General features: G+C 34.1%; 1 protein-coding gene across 1 annotated transcript; it reads right to left on the bottom strand.

Moving 5' to 3' along the window:
• Positions 1 to 96: 96 nt before the first annotated feature.
• Positions 97 to 20708, bottom strand: LOC150093223 (inactive ubiquitin carboxyl-terminal hydrolase MINDY-4B-like). The gene is made up of 10 exons (XM_090413367.1): positions 20594 to 20708; positions 20224 to 20318; positions 19674 to 19857; positions 19223 to 19288; positions 17236 to 17306; positions 13575 to 13722; positions 11485 to 11565; positions 6448 to 6628; positions 5362 to 5428; positions 97 to 4720 (listed from the first exon to the last, which is right to left on the bottom strand). The coding sequence occupies exons 1-10, from the start codon at positions 20696 to 20698 to the stop codon at positions 4672 to 4674; spliced, it is 1047 nt and encodes a 348-aa protein (XP_090269493.1). The 5' UTR covers positions 20699 to 20708; the 3' UTR covers positions 97 to 4671.
• Positions 20709 to 21938: the final 1230 nt, after the last annotated feature.

Raw genomic sequence — 21938 nt, 5'->3', positions numbered from 1 at the left:
CAAAAATTGTAAACTTAACCAACACGTCAGCCTTTGTTCAAATCTTATGAAATAAATGTTGAATTTCAATTCATTTTATTAATTGGAGAAAACAACTATGGACAACTATCTTTATTAGAACCATTTTATACACATAAATACAGGTGTTTACATATGAAAAATAAATTATAATAATTAACTCAACATTTCTGAATTTTAGTCACATATTAGAAACTTATCTTTTGTACACAGAAATGGCTAACATCTGCTTTCCTGTAGCTGCGTGTCTAATTAAGCCTAACAAGATAGAAAAGTGCTTAATGTTGTGCATCACGGTATATCACAATTTATCTCTGTTATACACGGTAAAAAAGTTACACTACTTTCGTTACAAGAGCAATGAAATAAAGTACTGCATACATCGAGGCTGCAACTAGGAAAGGAAACGGTTTTAAAAACACAATGTGTCCTTAAATTACCATAAAACGGTTTATTTATTTATTATGTAATGAACACTAAAATGAAATGAATGAAATAAGCTCATCTCAAAACATTATTTACCTCAAGTCTGGAACAGGAGATTTTTCTTAATTTTTTTTAAACATTTTCAATTGAACATGTTTATAGAACATCATTAAATGCATGTTATTTTCAAACCCTTCCTTGGTTTTGGTACTAATAACAATCTTCAACAAGCAGGTTTAATTGTATGTCTTCACAGAGCAATATAAAATAAATATTGAATGATTACAAAATGATAGTAGCTGTATACAATACATCACAAACTTCATTGCTTATATCAGTTACGATACTAAAAGTTAACTGCGCATGCTCCACATTAGACGAGATTCCCGAACGTTTTTAACTGGCATTTCGTCTGCTTCATTTTTGTATAGAAAAAGATATTAATGTATAACTAATAACAGTCTTCATAATAATAAGTTATAATCTTCATAATAATAAGTTATAATTAATACAATTAATCACAGTTAATATAATTTATAATTAATATAAATAATTACGGTAAATAAAATTTATAATTAATATAATTAGTCATAATTATTATAACTGCTATACTTTATAACTAATCAATTAATCATATATAAGAATATTAATTTAGAACATAATTAATTGGTTATAATTAATCGTTCGTGATTAGTAGAAAATCATAATTTATGGTTTAATTAATTTATAATTTCTTTTTTATAAGTAACACGATATTTTATGTAAATATATGTAATTAGTCGCGACAAGAGGAATCTTTATATGGTCTGTTTCAATTGAAAGTGAGTTAGCCGATCTCATAAGGAAGAAGCAGGGTTTTTATTCCAGAAACTCGGAATTTTCATCCCGCGTAGAAGTAAATCAGCCGTGAAAATACGCGCAACATACAGACAAAAAGTACTGGTGTTGATGGTGATGGATGGTAGATAGCGCTGATGGTGGTAGTCGTGATGTTTTGTGTATTTGGAGAATTATTATTATTATTATTATTATTATTATTATTATTATTATTATTACGGCCGACTCCAAGGAGTCCTTAGACTCATCGAGGGAGGTCCTAAACATCATGTCCATCACAACTATTCGACATTCACACAGTATCTATCATACTTTGCCTTGAACGCATTCACTGTCATAGTACCCAAACAGACTCTGGCAGCTTATTCCACTCATTCACCACTCTAAAAGTAAAAAACACAGCTCTAACTCCCTTACTAACCACATTCTTGCCCAGTTTCCATGGATGGCCCCTAGTCCTCCCACCACCAGTCCTGTTCTCAAAAATATCCTCTGAATTAATCCTATAGAAATCCTTCAGCAATTGGAATGTCTCAATCATATCTCCCCTTTTCCGCCTATTGACCAATTTCTGCAACCCACAAATCTTCAACCTGTTCTCATAAGGTTCATTCCATAGACCTGCTATCATCTTGGTCACTCGCCTATGGATCCTCTCCACCTCCGCCCCATCAAGAAAAAATCTAGATGACCAAATCTGGCCACAGTAATCAAGATGGGGGTCATATCAATGCTCGATACAGAGGAACAATATCTCTGCTCGTCAACGTATTCTTCAGCATCCAAGTGATTTGATGAGCTGATTTAGCCACTTTTGCGATGTGCCCCCTAAACTTCAACTCCCTATCCACCAACATTCCCAAGTCCCTGGCCTCATCAATCTCCTGGAGTACAGTTCCACCAATGTGATATAATGCTGCTAATCTTTTCACCACAAAATGCATAACCTTACATTTTGCACACATTAAATTGACACCCATTCTCCATAGCCCATAATTAAGTAGCATTAAATAAGTTTTTTGGATTAATATAAAGTATAGATTAATAATGTCATATAATATTAGTAGTTAATATATATATATATATATATATATTTTTTTTTAACTTGGGGATATTGTATATTAGGATATAACCAAGTTATTTTATAAACTTGGTTATTTTAACTCCTAATCCCAAGTATGCAAACAATTAAGTTTGCACCGGAAACAAAGTTCAAGTCTAAAGATGGTACAACACCAGGGCAACTCATTGTAAAGGTGGGTAAAGCTCTGATCACTATTCTTAGTATTTTCCCATAATGTAAAGCACATCTCACTAGAAGATGTATACTGCAATGCATTATGGGTGGGGTCACTACCCAGACCGGTTTCAACCTTTTTTTGAGGTCTCCTCGGTGAGTAGCTAGACCCTAAATACCAAGATTATAGTAATACGGGATATATATATATATATATAATATATTAAATATTAAAAATATTGAATATATTTCTTTAACATATGCTAATTAGAAAATACTTTAATTATTTAATTAGGTTACATTAAATTAATTAAATAAATTTGTTGCCCAGTATGAGATCATCATCCTTCTTATGAAGGCTTGAAGTGGCACAAAGACATGCTTGAGTTTTACAGTAGAATTTCCCGATTATTAACATTAATGTTAATGTTAATAATTAAGAATAGACTGTGTCATGCAAATGACTGTAGGAAACAGCAGCTAGATAATTAATTGGTAATTACATCGATGAACATTTCGTATTCTTTTTTTTTGCATATATAAATATTAATGAGAAAATAAAATAAATGTTTACCTGGTGGGAAAAAGAAGGGTCAAGAATCGTGAGTTATATTGGTTTCATTCAACCACAATGGTGGTAAAAATACAACTCATTTGCTGTTTTTCCCCCTTGTGGTTCTTTTGTTCAGTGATTTTCTTTCTCACTGAATTAGTCGAGTTTTTCCTTCCAGTGCACACTTTTCCTCTCCTCACAAGAACTGCCTCCTGGTGGACAATAATGACAACAACAATAATAATTCTAATAGTGTCACACCAGTAGCCTGTATTTTTATGTGGAAGTTTAACAGCGTCTCGCAGTACTACGCCGGAAACGGAAACAATCGTAAACATCCGATGAATGTAAATTTCACTATCATGACAATATACCTGCACATTCAGCCTAAGATGTGTTATTTATTTAGTCGCTTTACTCAGACAGTCTTTAAGAGCTTTTCACCAAAGTCCATAAGATATTGAACAAAGCCACGCTCAAACAGAAATTAAATCACCGCTTCTTAAAATATTTTGGCTCGTATCCCAGTAATAAAAATAATTACATTTGCGTGTTTTCTTCCTTTTCCCTTGACATTCTCCTTCCATTCCGATGCATTTAATTACTGGCACGGTTCTCCTATACGCACGGTTGTTTTACACATTTTCACAGTAAAAGAATTTAAGAAGTAATAAAGCAGCTTTATGAATGATAAATGCTGAATTTTCAGCTACGTCTTAAGATTAACTTCAAAAGAAGGAAACGACTCCTGGAATGTATTTAAGTCTCCAGAAAATGCGTCATTACTTTTGGCTAATGACTTCTTTTCACATGCTTGAAATAATGCTAAAATAACACTTGCATTGATTTTGTACAAGAGGAATTGGAGAGATATTTATAACGGTGCTGTAAGGGAAAAAATATTAAAAATAAATGCGTGATTATCACTAAAGGATGATTAGGGAAACAAGGATGAAGCAATAAAAAACAGCTTGTGCATGCAATCGCGCCATGTTACTTATTTTACGAACAGTTTAAAAAAGAGGGCGCGACCAGCACTGTTTCTGTGATGACGTAATGTATTCAGTTAAATGTAAATTTCTTGTTAACCAGATCAAGATATTTTTTGGTTGTTATTTTGTTTTCTTTCAATTTTCTGACATATAATCAAGTTTAAAAAAAGAGGGCGCGACCAGCACTGTTTCTATGATGACGTAATATATTCAGTTAAATCTAAATTTCTTGTTAACCAGATCAAGTTTTTTTTGTTGTTGCTTTGTTTTAATTTTCTGACATATAATCAAGTAATTACGAAAACTAGATTACAAAATATGGAATATGTTTTAAAACTATACTAGAAAACGCTTTTATTTTATCATTTTGTTCTTTATGGTGAAAGTTGTGATGTACTGCATACGTAACATTTTTTTGTTATTGTTATGGCAAACTCAAACGAAACTTTACTTCATTCGAAAATTTGGACGGTAATGTAAATTGTCAACAAGCAGCAAACATTTGATTTCATTTATGTACTTGACGAATGTCGAATTTCCACTTTTTCTTTCAAGATGAACAACAACAACAACAAAAAAACAAACAAAAAAAAACCCTACTAAATAACTTATAGAACTGGCGTCGCTGTATTCCATTTCACTGTCGCACCTTGCCACCTGAAAACAGATACAATTTTTAAGTGGTCCAGTAGGCATTTTTTAAAAATCATCTATGCATATAAAACTTCAATAAAACATATCACTTAATTATGAATAATTAACCGGATTTGACGAGTAGTTTTTATTGATTAAAACAGAATGTTACTCCCGGTTAATTATTCATCGTTGATATAAAACCATTTAATGTAGTTAATATTAAAATATTATTTAATATTTAATATATTCCTTTAACATATGCTAATTATAAAATAGTTTATTAATTAAAATATCATTGTCCTGAATGTTTTTCTCCGTTTTCATATGAATTATGGGAATGGCTTCTGTAAGGGGCCATTCCAATATATAGTTTATGTTGCACTAAATCATTGTCATTTATACAAAAATGCATACTTTGTAATTTCCCCAAAATGAAAATAACATTATCTTAATTTTATACAGATTTAGAGATTTATTTTTTTTACTTAGAAATTTTATTTATTTCCCAACCATTTTGTAGTTCAACGTTTTTGGGGGCTTTTTTTTTTTTTTTTTTTGTCTGTGCATGTAAACTTTACATACGAGTGGTCAGTTGAATAAATTTATCAAACCTTTGTATACTATTGGGAAGATTATTACAGATTATTAAAAACGATACTTACTTGGTCAAAATGAGTCTTTCCAGCAGAGATGAGGTGTACTCTTCCTTGACTCTTGAAAGGCGTGTATCTAAAAATGGAAGAAAATTAAATGCAGTGCTATTAACCTGGTAATTAATATCTAATTCTAAGTTTTTAACAGCTACATAAACATGTCAATAGCATTGATAGCGATATTATCTGCTGCGTTGTTTAACAGAAAGTACAACAATCAATTTTAGGTTCATTCTCGTATGATCTAACTATTTAATTCCCTTTGTTGGCAATAGATGGCACTCAAATCGTTGGAAGAATCTGAGTTCCGATAATAATGTGTTAGGATTCTACTATTTCAAGTGACAAAAAAAAAAAAAAAAAAAAAAAAAAAAAAAAACATCAAAAATATTAAAATCACGATAAAATAAAATATTAAAACCGTCGTGGAATGCTACAAACAGAAAGAATTCGATATTTTTTTATATAAAAGCAAAAACAATAATAAAAATATGACGAGAACAAACAATTATTAAAATGATCCCATAAAGACCATAAAAAGGGCGTGTTTTGAAATGGCATTGTTTTATAGTGACATTCTTCATTCATCATCACAAAAAAAAAAAAAAGGAACTTACGATTCATTTAGTCGTACATACTGCACACAATTAATTTACTGTCATTCGTAACATATAATTTTGTGTTTTGAAATTGGAAATTCTGCCTAATTTTGTCACATAGAAAAGGTCCGATGTAAACACCACCATTAAGTGAAAAGCGCTTATAAATGTTCTTTATATTTTAGGCAGGATTCCAACCCAAATCATTCCAAGGCTCATCAAATAAAGAAGACGTATTGGCATAGAAGGTCAAACTTTGATAACAATTTGGCTTTCAATGATAATTTTTATCTCTATCGTTAATTTCAGCAAAGACCCGAGTTCACACGGGAACTCGGGTTTTTCGTCCCCAAAAACAGGCATACCAGCCCATGAACACACGGATAGGGCTAACCACCTTATCCTCGATATGGTAGCGGTTAAGTGAATAGAAAATCCAAAAATAATATTCGTAACCTTCTCGTTGTTTTTTTAAAAGCACACCACCCGTACTTACTAATATTTAAGATGATTGGTTCGTGCTGGTAGGTGGAGCTGTTGTAGTAATAAAGATCGAAGGAATGTTCCGCTCGAAAATCTTTCACCAATTCTGGTCGAGGATTGAACAGCACGCCGTACTGATCTTCGATACATGTCACCCAGACAGGCAGTGTGGGAGTTTTGAACCGACTTCCAATCTGAAAAACGGAAAAATCGTCAAGGATGCAGTCATTTTAAATTATTTTCAGATATAATAAAATTGTTTTCCTAAAAAAAATATTTCATAATATTTAGAAATATTTCTAAATATTATGGGAGGCCCTTTCGGAAATATTGCAAGAAACAATGTTTAAGAGTGGTGATAATTTGTCTTACAAACTTACGAAACAATAAGAGTTATTAACTTAACGTTTACGCGAAAAAAAATAAAATAAATAAAATTAAATTAATTCATCATATCATTTTCGAAGAATGAATTTGTAAAGAATGAATTAATACATACTGTACTTAACGGTGTAAATGACGAATATAGTCAATTATATTCGAAGTACGTGATACATTATTATTATTACTATTTTTTGCGTTACTCCTCTTTGTATCTTTACGCATATTAAAATAATTATTTGTAAAAAAATAATACATTTATTGGAAAGAAAGCACGCAAAGAAAACGTCTCTACTATGAGGTAGGGCACCGCTACATAAAGTTCGAAAGTCACTAGTGTAAAACATTCAAAGAAAGACAGAATGCGTTATGTTCATTGCAGGTTTGCAATAAAAGAAGCCCATGCAGCTACTGATCAATCTAATGCTAGAGAATATGACTAGTTTAATATCTTGGCAAGAGATGGCGATAGAGCAACTCAGTAAACTTCCCGATTGTTAGCATGATGCGTTACCAGAACGATCCAAAATCAAAATATACCATAAGTTTCTACCTTGATAGCTCCATGAAAACATCGATACTTACAACAAAAGATAACGGATTTTAAATTGGAGCCTATTCCTCCCTCCTTCACTCACTTATAAACACGGTTACGTTGGTTGGAATTATGGACAAAAGAAATTTAAAGCGCTGAGGCCCGTGAACGTTTATTTGCGTGAGTTCTCCTGCCGGTTTGTTTGCTTTGCCAGACTTACTAAGTATCAGCAGAGCGAAATTCTACACATGAAAGAAATCATCAACAACAAACAACATTATTCACATGACGCTTCTGGAAACCCACTATAAGATAATATCGTCAGGTCCACATTGCATGCAAAAATAAATAAATAAAATAAAAGATTCGTCCAAAACCCGCTTTTTTGCCAACGAGTAAATCCGCACAGTGTAACGACATCATTGTGCAAAATACAGCGCGTTTTTTTTTATATATTTTTTATTGACACTTCCGGTTCTGCGGCCTTTCCAATTCTACCTCCAATAAGCCCCTCAAAAAATAAAAATAAAATACGAATATAAATAATCTTTCTAAACCGATCAAAGCCACCGTACTATCAGCTCATATTGCAAAAACGAAATACAAATCTCGGAACGAATTCGTGACAGTCATGATCTATGGGTTCAACCAATACACATCATACAACTCCAGCTCAATTTTGCACTTTATTTATTTTTATGTTTATTTATTAAATCCTAACAACATCCCTTACGTACTAGCAAACTACTTCTACATAAATATCATTCCAGTCAATGACTCCTTTTCTTTCTTGCTGGCTGTAATGTCAGTAAGCTCCGAAATCCATAAACAGGAACTGTATCTTATTGGAACGGTTTCAGATTTTATTATCCTTGTGCTTTTGCAAACTGCTATTTACTGTTTGTGTGCCACAAAGCTTTCATCTTCGCCTATTGCTGTTTACTCAGCAACAGGCGAAGTATTAATGACATTGATTGAAGTGATTGAAGGAATGATATTCAGGCGTTTGATGATGATGATAAGTTAGGGAGTAGGAAATAAAAGAAATGCACATATCCTTCAGGATGACTGGAATATGCTGATGTTATTGGCAAAGGATAACATTCTTCTTCTTCTTCTTCTTGGCTTCCCGTATTAGGCAATTGTTTACCCGTAACGTTTTCAAGAGTTAAAAAACCTTCTGTCCATCTCCTCTTAGGTCTTCCTCTTTTTCGGTGTCCATTTGGTTTATATTTCCAAGCAGTATTTGGCCCATCTGTCCTCATTCATTCTTTCTATGCGTTTTTTTTTTTCAGTTCTTTCTATAGTTTGTGAGATCCTCCGTTATGTTAATTATGGATAACTGTTTTCTAATTTCATCATTTCTTATCTTCTTTATTCTTTTATAGCCGGCAAGCGGTGTGTTAGGAACTTCATTTCTGCAGCCTCCACTTGTCTTTTACCTCGTTCTCCCAAAGTCTAAGTCTCCCCATTTCACTGCCATATTTCAGAATTGGGTTGGCTATTATTTTTTAGTCCATTTATTTGTGGAGGGCCCTTCTAATTATAGAATTACATAATTATTAATTATTTAGTAATAATAATATAATTATTTTTGGTCCATTCTTTTGTGGATGGGCCTTCTAATTATAGATTATCCTTTTTGAGTCATTTTTTAATGATTTTATAGCTCTTTAGTTCAGGCCATTTATGTCATGCTCTAATCTTGATATAAATTTTTTCCAAACTTGTCTTCTGATTTTCCTGGATTCTCTTCTTATTATTGCTTTGATTCTTTTGTATTATATTTCATTTCCTAGTTCTGTCGTTTAGCCATTTACGGTATATTTTTTTGTTTGTTTTTTTTTTTTTGTTATTAAAGATTCTATTTCTGGGTTCCAGGTTCTTAGTCCTTTGCTTTTTCTTCGCAGTTTTGTTCCTATGTCTTCATATGCTGTTGTTTTACTATTTGCTTAATGTTTTGCCATTCATTTTCTATATCTGTATCGTCATTTATTTTCTTTGTATGATTTGTAAGTCGTCTTTGATATAGTTCTCTGATACTATCTTGTTCTATAACAGTTCTATCTTAAATTGCTCCTGCTTTTGTTTTTGTGATCTTGTTGTTTCTATTTCTCTGGTTTGGGATCTTAATAGTACTGATTATTAAATGGTGGTCTGAGTCAATATTGCATCCTCTGTATACTCTGCAATTTCTTACCAACTTCTTTAGTTATTCATCCGCTATTATACAGTCAATGATGCTTTTATATCCTCTGGCCTCCCACATATATTTATGTATATCTTTATGTTTAAAGAAGCTGTTGGTGATTTTCAAGCTATTATCGGCCACAAATTCCTTGAGTTCTCTTCCATTGTTATTTATGGTATTGTGATATTATGATATTTTCTCCTTAATTATCTATAAAATCTTTAAATGTATTTGATCCAAATAAGTAATCTTGTTTATTTGTGTTCTGAATTACGTTTTGGAGGTTTTTATAGAATTCCTCTGTTTCAGATTTTTTTCTTTCTTCTGGTGCATATATTCCTATGATTGTAATAAATTTCTTATTTAAGTCTAGCCGTTATTATTCTTTCAGAGATCCAGTTATATTATTCAATTTTGTCTTTCCATTTATTGCTGATCATGATGGCTACACCTGCGGGTGCTCGTTTTTTGTTGGGTACTCCACTGTATATTGAACTGTAGTCCTGAAAGTCCTGAAGTTCTGTAGAGCCTTTTGATTTTTTTCTTTGTTTCTGAAATTACAACTATTTCTATTTTCATTTCTGTTAGAGCTTCTTGTATTTCTTCGAACTTGTGATTGATGCCTCTTATGTTTACTGTTCCGATCCGTATCCAGTTCACAGTCCTTTTTTCCACTTCCGTTTCGTTATCCGTTTGGACTGTCCTGTTTTTATTCCATTGAAATTTCCGAGTAAAAGAATTTCTCAACTGGGCCTGTTACCAACCGTCCACAGCCTAGTCTGGTGGTGGGGGCTGCCATCTTAGGGCCTCCAGACATGCCCGCTTTGGTCCGGAACTGCTTATCGGGTATTCGCAGCCAACCACCATTTCTGATGGCCATTCCCCTATCCGCCACCTGTGGACCTTCTTGGTCGCAGTACTCTGCTCCAAGCGTTTTTCTTTTAAAATGGCAAAGTGTATAGTTTTGTACTTTGGACTGAAAAAGTTTCAATATGCGTATTATAATGTGGGGTTTCACTTTTGCAAATGGATGAAGCCTGGGGTTTAAGCGCCATAGTTGACAGCAGACAAAAAATCATTGTGTTTAAAAACATGCTGCCTAACAGGGACAAAAAATCATTGAAAAACAATGATTTCTTTGTAAAACATATAGGTATATATTGTAAGTGATGGTTATTTTGCTTTCCACGATGGGTTTTGGACTCCATGGAAATACCTGGGAGATGGCAGCACTTGTTTGCCAGCCTCTTCATCGGTGGTTGCTATAATTTGTAATTGATATGGGCTAGCTATCTCTGATTGGCTACCGGTGGAGATTGAACTGCCCAGTCAGTCTCCAAAAGCTAGATAGGGTGTAAAGGCTTGCCTACTCCCTATAAGGGAATAAAAGGCATTAGCTGATTAAACTCGAACTTAGAAGTTTTCTTCGGCTGGTCTAGCGCTATGGATGCAAACGCAACCTCCACAGGGCTACACAAAAAATGAAATAAATAAATAATATATTAATACGATTGCTTTACATCCTCTGAATGAAATCGTTAATTAATTTTTGTAGCTAACTGAATGAGCAGGCGAATTTATGAAAACAACTTTTACAATAGCTGGCATGTGCTACCTGTCAGTAATGGTTTAGTTTGAACAGTTCCATCAAATCCGTGCTATTGCGGTTAATGAACGCATAAAATACACACGCAAGTACAAATGATTAATAGAAGCCGAGTGTGGTCAAGTCATTTTAAGTTCCATGCGATTATGGGTATATTTGCGTGCTTACAACATGCAATCAACCTATAAACCTAAAAATACGCATTTATTGTCGCAGCAGATCTATACACGTGACCGCAGAACCATTGCTGTCTGAAAATAATAAAAATAATGTTTAGAAAAACAATTTCATGCGCTCATATACTGTAATTAAACCACAAGAATTTATAATATATTACCTGATTAACTTGATCCCCTGTTCGACCAATCATTAAAAAACCAATTTCACTTCGCCTAATTATGCCCGTTCTTGGTTTTACCTGAATAAAAGTAATGTAAAAGTCATTTTAATAACGGTAGACATTTAATTAGTTGGGATATTTTAATCATTAAAAAGTCTCTCAAATTACAACAGTAGAGGTCGCTGTAATTCAGTAAAACTGAAATTAACATTGTTTCAAATACGATCTGCTTATAATAATACAGAATTAGATGCAATTTTATCGATTCGTTTTAGACATATTAGGAAATTAAGGTCAAAAGTTATTGATCTCTCGTATGCACGTATGTAGGTTTACTGCAATTTTTACTAGTGAACTGCTTTTTCTCTGGTTTTGATCGACGTATTGATCTCTGCCCTGTTCTAGTTTCTCGAAGGAAAATGGGAATTACAGTTCTCTGTATAAACTCAGGAAGAAGTTCGGTTCCAAGAAATGTTTTTACTGCAGTAGAATACCAAACTCTTTTGCAATAAAACCATTTGCAAACGGCGCATGTTACGTAGAGATAAAATAAACATCCAGAATACTTTCGTTTGGTGGAATATAGTAGAAAACCATTTCCATATATTTGATCACTTTTGCATTTGAAATCTTTGTCATTATTTTCTCAAAACAACCAAAATTTGTTTGGAAACGATTTTCGAAGTTTATTGAATTTCATCTGGAATACGTTTAAACTCTTTAGCGATGTGTTATTCGTTGCCATTATATTTGATGGTAAAAGCTTTTTTTATTGACAAAATAGTGCTATGTTAATTTTTTATTAAAAAAATTAAAAGAAAATTAATTATTACCAATTTACCGAGCTTTTGATATTATCAATAAAAAAATTAAGGACTGGGAAGGCTCTAGAAACGTGCCTAATATTCCAAATTCAGTAAGTGGCACAGGTGTAAACAATTTCTTGTAATCTATTATTAAAAATTATGGAAGCAGCTACTGTGTTACAGTAAAACTTCAATTTAATATAAATCAAAATAATCACTCCACGTTTCGACCTTCACAGGAAGGTCATCATCTGGAGTATACCCATATATACTAAGAAACAAGCTACATTACAATCTACGTGGTATTCTAGTCACAGTAATTTGGTCAACATTCAAAGCTAGAGTTTGATATAGTAAGGTTTATTTTTCACCAGAGGTCAGGCCAATAGTTTTAACGGTTGACCAAATTACTGTGACGTCAGCATACCATGCACATTGCAATGTAGCTTGTTTCTTTGTGTATATGGGTATATAATACGCCCACAGATACGAGACCCTTCGACACTTCTGCACATGTCAACAGAAGGAGAATCCATTCTGATAATAGGGTAATCAAACCATATTGTGGGATGAATTGTTTATTATAACACGTCGGAAAATTAACTTATTTTACGATCACTGTAGCTTTTAAAGTGGTAACTATTTTGCTTGTATAACAGTTGGAAAATTTTACCTATAAAGCACGTGATTTCGCGTGTTTGCGACCAATTTGTACATTCTTCATTTCTTTCTCCCCTTCAGCATGAATTGACTATTCCTGGCACAAAGCCAAGCACGTATGGGCATACTATACTCCAGATGATGACTTTACCGTGAAGGTCGAAACGTCGAGTGATTATTTTGGTTTATATTAAACTGAAGTTTTATTCCAACATGGTAGTTGTTTCTATAATTTTTAATAATGAATTCTGATCGCTGCATAACCATGAAGGAAAGACTTCCTTGTAATTTTTGAACAATATTCATTGCATGGAAATCACATATAATGTATATTTCAATTTCACAATAAGCATAATATTACAATAAAAATGATACGAACAGCCTGAGATAAAGTATACTTCTTAAGCGATCTTACATCAGACTTCGTATCTGTCCAAAACTAGAACGTGAAGTCAGGAAGCAAAAGCTTAAAATCATCTCAATAAGCGTTTCAAAGAGTTCGTGGAACTCTGATGTAGTTGCACTTCTAATTTTAGTTCAAAGTGAGGTATCAAAGAATCGCAATAACATAAAAAACAGCTCAGTATATTACATAATAAATATCCCCATTTCTGTACTTACCACAGCATCTTTGCCCGCAAAGAAAGCTGTCCCATTGTGTAAATATGGAGTCGCCCTACCGGTCAGGAAGAGCGTGATCATGCTAACTCCTGCTTCCCCTTGCATCGTCAGCAAATGATTATCTTCGCCACACAAATCTTCAGCAATCCTAAATGATACAAGAGATTAAAACCTGGAGAACAATGGATGAACTTTAGCTGCAAATACTATTTTCCCACTCGTAATTGTTTGAATTGTTTATATATAAGTTGGAAACTACAGCCTTGTTGCTATATCTCTAGTGGTGGTTCAGATTTTGGAAAAGTTGATTAAAGCCAGAATTCAAGATTGGGTGGAAAATAATCTGTTACATTTTAGAGGTCAAGCATTGCTTTGTTAAGGAGAGGTTTTTGCCTTTGCTATGCAATGCGTATACTGTTACATTGTTCGATTTTGCGAAATCGAACAATATAACAGTATATTGTTCGATTTCGCAAAAGCATTTCACAGAATACAGCATGCGAATCTGTTAAGTAAGCTTAAACAAATTGGAATGAATACAGAATTGATGAGACGAATTGGTTGTCAGACAGGCATCAGAGAGTAGTGTATGATAGAGATACTGTATTAATGATATTCGAGCCAATTTACAGTGTGATATTCAGTTGTTTGCTGCTGATGCTAAGTTGGGAAGAGCTACAGTGCAGCGCCATAAAATAACTTTCCCTTTTTGGAGGCATCGGTCGCAAAAACCAATAAAAGGAATGAGACCAAATTTTATATTGTGACTTTTGAAGGCATGGGGAGATGATTTCAGCGAAAGAAAAAAAAAAAAAAAAAAGATTTAGTACCTAAACTCCCCGGTAGGGGAAATTTTGGCGCTGGTGGAGCCGAAAACAAGTGGATAATTACATTAAAGATAGATAAAATGGAATAAGGCAAGGTAGGACGCATATTAAGCCTAAACGTTCCCAATCGCTTTTTAAGTGGAATTGGTGGCGTTGATCTCACGTACGCGCAGCAAAATTCGCATAATCCTTTTTACCTGTGTTTACTGCAAATATTTGACTGCTTTAGGCTCCGCCACCGCCAAAATTTCCCCTATCGGCGACTTTTGGTACTAAATCTTTTTTATCGCGGAAATCATCTCCCCCCATGCCTTCAAAAGTCTCAATATAAAATTTGGTCTCATGCCACTTATTGGTTTTAGCTACAGATGTCTCCAAAGAGACATCTGTAGCTAAACGTTATTTTATGGCCACCCTGTACATAAAGTGATTTTAATCGACAGTCATTGTGGTCAAAGGATAATGTGTTTTTCTTTAAATGGGGCAAAATGTAAAGTTATTCACTTTGGATTGAAAAATTTTCTATCTGTATTGATGGGGTTTCGTTGCTGAAAATTGATGAGGCCAGGGATCTGGGAGTTATGGTTGATGAAGAAGTTGAGGTTCAGAGATCATATTGCAAAAATTTGCAAAACAGTTCAGAAGATCACTTGAATTCTCAAAAATACGCTGACTAGTGGGAACAGAAAAGTCATTATTCTTCTTTAAGCTCTGATACGTCCACATCTGGACTATTGTGCTCAGATTTGGTCACCTCTCTTTCTTGGAGATGTGAAGGTGGTTGAGAGGATTCAGAGGCGAGTAACCAAGATGGTTGCGGGACTGCGGAATGTTCCATGCGAGGATAGATTGAAGAATTGTGGGTGACAAAAATTGGCAGATGGAAGGAAGAAATGACATTTAGGAACATGCAAGCTGCTAAAAAGGTTTTACAGAATGGAAGTAGGGAAAATGTCAGTATACGGCAAGTGATGACAGAACAATAGGTCACCATTGTAAGTTGAGTAGTTTTAGTTAGTGAGAATGTAAGGGGTTGCCCGAAATGATTGTCAGTTCGTCGGTCTTAAATTCAAGGAGAGGTATGACAGGCAGTGTGTTAATAATGGTGAGTTTTTTACTTCCACGGTGGAATTTTGGTTGCGTTGTGGGAGGTACGTATGATGGGTATGTTATGAACGATGTTTCTGGGCTTCCCGCGATGAATCTTTGGATCCATGGAGGCACCCATTAACAACAACAACAACTACAATTAACTGACCACTGCGAACGAATAGCGGTTGATCTTGTGATTAGCAATATGCAGTGATATCACATGCTTTTTTTTTGCAAAATATATTATCGCAATTGCTTTAACAGCTAAAATAATATTATTACTTTATTAATTTATTGCTACAGTTAAACTAAAATCAAGTAATATTTATTGTTCTATATTTTAAAATGCAAAACACGTCTTGTGCAATCTCCATGGCATAGTAGAAAGAACAACACGTATCCTTTAATTGGAAAGGCGTGGGTTCAAATGTTCACAGGAGTAAATGAATAAAAATCTTCTTCTTCTCTTCCGTCCTCAAGATGGGTTGAGTCCCATGTGGATAAGAGTCTTCCACCGTTCTCTGTCCAAAGCAAGCTCATTCATATGCCAACAGCTTTGAAAGTCCAATGCGGTTCTAAGGTCTCTATGCCATTAACCCTGGTCTTCTTCTTCTGGTGTTGTACCCTCCATAGTGCCTTCAAATACCAGGCGAGGAAGTCTGTCCAGTGTCCTTAGCTGTCGCCAAACTAACGGAGTTGATGCTTTTTAACTGTGTTGTTTCGTGAACGGAAACATAGGTATAAATTTATAAATCTGAAATTGAGTGGCAATAAATCTGTAAATCCTGAACACCCCCCTTGAGGATGCATATCAGGAAATTGATGATGATGATAAATCTGTGAGACGAAATTTCAATGCCATTGTCTTATAATTCCTTTTTATTGTAGTTAATTTGAAAACGCTTAGAGAGAGCGTACGTACATTGATAGCAGTTATAGTAAGTGTTGGGGTAACTGGTTAGATGACACCCAATTCAATGAAGCTATCTCATCCAGAAATGTCTGCACATGTTAAGCAACACTGTTTATAAATATTCCTCAGTGCCTAGACAGGACTCGAACGCCAGTCTATCCGTCACGCGAAGGGTCAGATTTAATCTTTCGTTTTCATATCTGATGTCATTTAATATAGAAACTAATTTATGATTTGTGAAACCATTTGTAAAAAAAAAAAAAATACAAATTATTAGCAATACTCTACGCACTACCTTGAATTTCTATTGTCTTAAATTTAACTCATCTCATCTTCCTTTTATCCTCCTTTACCTTGCGGTGTCGAGGGTTTATTAATCATCGGACCTCAAGCCGTTTGGATAAGATGGCCATGTCCTATGCCCCGATGTACCCTATGTCCATAGTGTTGAGTTATTCTCAAGTCCGGTTTGCCTGCTTTGTGGGATGAAAAACCTCAGGATAAAGTGGGGAAAAACCCTACTGTCCACGCCCAAGACCGGATAACTTGGCCTATGGCTGAGGAAGATTCTTCAGCTCCTCACGTCACCGACGGAGGTCGAACCTAGGACATTCCTTCCCCAAGCATATCGTTGTGAAGCGTATAGCCACTAGGCTAATCGCGCGGACTTAAATTTAACTGGAAATAGAAAATATATATACAGATTGCTAGTTCGCAAGCCTGTCTTGCATCAACGGCCCAACGACCATAATTTAGAGGTCTGTTTATTTATGGGTAATACTAATATTGCTCATAAGTATTTCTAAAGTGATAAAATGTTTAATTTTACCTGTGTGGTTCTCGCGAAAGAAGAACGCTGTAAACGAGGAGAAGGACTCCACTTCCATTTTCTTGCTGGAACTGATATGATAATTATTAGTTAATAATCCGTCAATAAAAATATTAATATATCAACATAATATTAATTATAAAATTCATATGTATTTATTTGTGCATACTTTGGTTTTTATAAACGATTTCTTACGATACGAAGTGTGCAATGTACTCATCTCCATCTCCACTCCACTATTGTACAACAGTCTTTCTATAACTGCAAATTGCTGGAACTTCACCAGCAACCACAGCGATTTGCTTGAACCTCTTTTATCTACTAGCAAACGACTTCAAATGTGATTTGCGTATTTGGAAACAAAAAATTCCGAAGGTGCCAAATCAGTCCAATAGATGTGGCTAGTGAGTTTAACCATTTTTGACATGTTTATTTTATTTTTTTTTATCAAAATACAGGTTAAACCAGCAAGGAAAACACATGCAATAATTACCACGCATAACTTACTGGCCTCATATCCTTAGTTGTTTTGGCCTTAATTCAGAAACTGTGCACTTACTGTAAATGCGTGAATTTTTGGCACGTTATCTTCGGATAATAAAAACAACTTGATATCAAACCATAACTGATGCTGTGAGCAAAATTACTTCCACATTTTTACAGGAAGTAAGTGGGACGAGCAAGGGGAAAATGATCGGTTGTTTTGCATCAAGGCTTATTTGCATACAGTCTTCTGCTCATTATTACTGAAGAGATATCAATGTTTCTTCACCTGTAATGAATTTCAGTGTCATTCTCCTACACCGAACTACTCCGATAATAGAAAGCCTTGAAATGGAGTAAAGTAACCTTTCATTGTCTATACACACACACACACAAAAAAAATTTCTCAATATAGTTCGCCCACCGATTTGAGGTCCCTCGACACTTCTGCGCATGTCAGAAAAAGGAGAATCCATTCTAATAATAGGGTAATCAGTCTGTCTTCTGGGATGTAATAATAAACAAACTGAGTTTGTTTATTATTACAGGTCGGAAAATTTAGCTTTTCTTTTACGAACATTGCTGTTTTTAAAGTGTAACTATTTTGCTTTCATAACAGTTGGAAAAATGTACGTAGAGTGTTAATACGTGCAAATACTGCGTTCTACATCAAACAATGTCACTTCGCTCCATGATAAGTTTCCTTTTATTCTGGGACTTTTTAAAACAAAATCTGATTTCATGAAGTATTTTCCTTAAAGTTTCTCTTTTCCAAAGAAAATTAATTTTTTCTTTAAGCACAGGAATCAATTTCGGAACAGTTGGCACTCTTTTCTCGACCACGTAAAATTCGTGAATAGTTCTTCTTATAACGTCTACATCAAAATCATTCAAAGCTACGGTTTCGATGGTTTTCTTTCTCTGGCGCTTTTTTTCAGGAGATTTAAATTTTGGCTTACCTTCACCTTTTGATTCCCTACGAATTCTTTTAACAGTCGACCCCGATACGCCCGCAATTGCACGTTTTATGACTTGAGAAAGGGGAACAAGAAGACGGCCTTCTGACGATTCTTTATCGCAGAATGTCAGCACATTATTCAATATTCTTTTGCAAGAGCTACTGAAACGTGTAACAATAGAACTTGTGACTGTACTGGATCCATCATACAAATTAATAATAAAAAAATAATGCAAAAAGAGAACAACAAAAATCAAGCTAGTACTAGTACAGCGACAGACAAGAAAGCACGTAATTTCGCATGTTGGCGACCAATTCGTACATCCTTCATTTCTTTCTCCCCTTCAGCATGAATTGACTATTCTTGGCACCAAGCCAAGAAGGGATCTAGAAATGGTGGGCGAACTATAATATAAAATTTTGTTTGTTAGTGTAATATTTGATAGTACTGCAGTTTTGTCTGCGAAAGAATTAACAGAATAATCGCTTATATATATATTACCAAATAAGATAGTGCTAATGAATAGAGATTGCTTGAGTACTCACCAAGCATATGTATTTCATAACGAAGTTAAGAAGGTCTTCATATCGTGTAAACTCAAATATCTTCAGCTGAAAAAAAGAAGAAAATGAAAATGATTCGTACATCTCTCCTGAATTCTAAGGCAGTAATTTCCAAACTTAATAGTAGCTCTTCCATTACAAACTTCTTTTTATTGTTCACCCATTGTGAATATATATATATATATATATATATATTTTTTTTTTTTTTTTGCAGGGTTCTTATTTTTATGAAATAATTTTCATAAATAACTTGGACTAATAAGTATTTTACTGTCTTTATCGAAATTTTAATAAACTAATAACTTTTGCTATTAAATAATGTAATTTAACCATCATTATAATTAGATATATAGCAAATAGTAATTATTTTGTTAAATCATGAACAATTTGTAAATATTTTTCATTTTTCTTTTAAATGACACGTTTAAGTTACCTTTTCTGTCAGTCCATCGGGAGTAAACTCGAAATCCTTTTCTAAGTGGATGGTATCGTCTGGAAGACACACTGTACTCTGATTATTTTCTGCTCCAGCTTTCCATACGATGTCAGCTATGGCTTTGCATAAAGATTCCTGTTGTTCTGCAGCAGTAGGATGCAAAAGATCTTTAGCATTAACTCTGCAAATAAATATACGAAATAAACATTGATAAAGTTGAATTTTGACGATAGTATTTATACTTAATAACACAGCAGACGATTATACGGAATGTAAATAGCTCAGCAGACGATTATAGAAAATGTAAATAGCTCAGAAGATTATACAAAATGCAAATAACTCAGCAGACGATTATACAAAATGCAAATAACTCAGCAGACGATTATACAAAATGTAAATAACGCAGCAGACGATTGTACGCAAATATAAATAACGCCACGTCACTTGTTTTATATGACTCCATGAGAGTTAATGTAATACAGTAATAATAATAATACAGCTGACAATCCAAATAGATTATAAACGAACAAATCTATAATTATCGTACCTTTCTCCCTCTCCAGTTGAGCCAAGCTTCTTCCGAAAAAGTAGATGTTTCAGCACATATCCTTGGACACACATTGTAACCGCTTTCGTCATATTCTGAATACAAGATACGTATCCGCATTAATACAACGAGAATACTAATAACAATTTTAAAACGCTGTTATTTTCTTTGTTTTATAATTAAAGTATTAATGCACTGTAAATCAGCAACATATCAATTAATTAATTGAAGTATAATTTAATAAACATGAAAAGTAATTTCGTAATCTGCGAAAGTGTTTAAGGATGATATGCATTCCCCCCCTCCCCCAAATGACAACATAGAGATAAATTTTGAAAACATACCAAATCTCATTGTCATTTAAGCTTACCTTGGTTGCTGTTAAGCCGTAAGCAAATATGGACTGTGGGTCATGAAATATGAACGATCCTTTCATCCACTCCTGCTTACAAGCCTCGTTTCTGGACCCGAACATGATTTGTTGTACTTGCTGTAAAATAGAGCAAAGACAAATTTTAAGATTCTGTTCAGAACTAGGATATATTGCTGATCATTGACTCAGTTAATAAAGTAGCAATTTTATATTACCCATTGCTTCGACTGCTCTATGAATGTCTTGACATTGTAAACTTAATCGTGTTGTAATATCATAGTTTTGTTTGAAAGGCTCTCTTACCAACATGCTATCCGAATATAACTGACTGGTGGGCAGTACAAGCAACCACTGCGGTGTAAAATTTTAATGTGATCATCTAACCATTAGCTCACGTGGTAGTATTATTCTCCTGTATAAGATTCTCATTTACATTTGCAATATTTTCGCTGTCTCTGCTTCCAGTTCTACCAATAAACGAAGTATTACGCTATTGTTGATTCATATAGGAAGGTGGTCTGAAACGTACTCGACCTAACAACGAAAAAAACGAATTTATAATTTCCAAATTATTTTTATATTTCAACATAATCTTCCTTAAGACTAATACATTTATTACAGCGATGCTTCAGCACCATTATCCCGTCCAAGTAGTGGTTCTCACTAAGATATGCAAAATATCCCTCTACAGCTGCAATCACCTCTTGATTCGAAGGAAAACGCTGACCAGCGAGGAAGAGTTTTAGTTTTGGGAAGAGATAGAAGTCAGAGGGAGCGAAATCTGCGGAATAGGGTGGATGTTCCAACAATTCATAGTGCAGATCCATTATTTTTCCCATTGCCAAAACAGCTTTGTGGGCAGGTGCATTGTCCTGATGAAAGATGATTTTTTTCTTCTGCAAACTAGGTCTTTTCTCACGAATTTTTTCGTCTACTCTGGTTAAAAGTTCGAAATAATACTCCCCGGTTATTGTTTTACTCTTTTCAAGATAATTAATAAACTTTAGCATCCCCAAACACCGATGCCATGACCTTTCCTGCTGATGGAACCGACTTTGTCTTCTTTAGCGCTGAACAACCGGCTTCTATCCACTGTTTTGACTGCTGTTTGGATTCTGATGTGTAATGGTGAATCCAAGTCTCATCCGTAGTAATAAATCGACGCAGAAAATCAGTTTTATTTTTGTTAAAACGCTGCAAGCGCTGTTCAGAGATTTTCACGCGAGTGTGTTTTTGATCTGCTGTGAGCAAGTGCAGCACCCATCTTGCACAAAGCTTTTTCATTTGCAATTCTTCATGCAAAATATATCCTACACGTTCTTTTGAAATGCCTATAGTCTTA

Source organism: Typopeltis vanoorti, chromosome 24 (genome assembly GCF_054136105.1).
Source record: "Typopeltis vanoorti isolate ZY-2024b chromosome 24, IOZ_Tvanoo_1.0, whole genome shotgun sequence".
NCBI classification, from domain to species: domain Eukaryota; kingdom Metazoa; phylum Arthropoda; class Arachnida; order Uropygi; family Thelyphonidae; genus Typopeltis; species Typopeltis vanoorti.
This window is presented reverse-complemented; position numbering and strand designations above follow the sequence as displayed.

Coding starts and splice junctions, on each gene's coding strand:
- LOC150093223 (XM_090413367.1), bottom strand. CDS start 20,698: ATGTTCGGGTCCAGAAACGAGGCTTGTAAGCAGGAGTGGATGAAAGGA. Junction 11,566..13,574: donor TTGCGGGCAAAGATGCTGTG/GTAAGTACAGAA, acceptor ACTTTTATTCAG/GTAAAACCAAGAACGGGCAT. Junction 4,721..5,361: donor GAAAGACTCATTTTGACCAA/GTAAGTATCGTT, acceptor ATCTGTTTTCAG/GTGGCAAGGTGCGACAGTGA.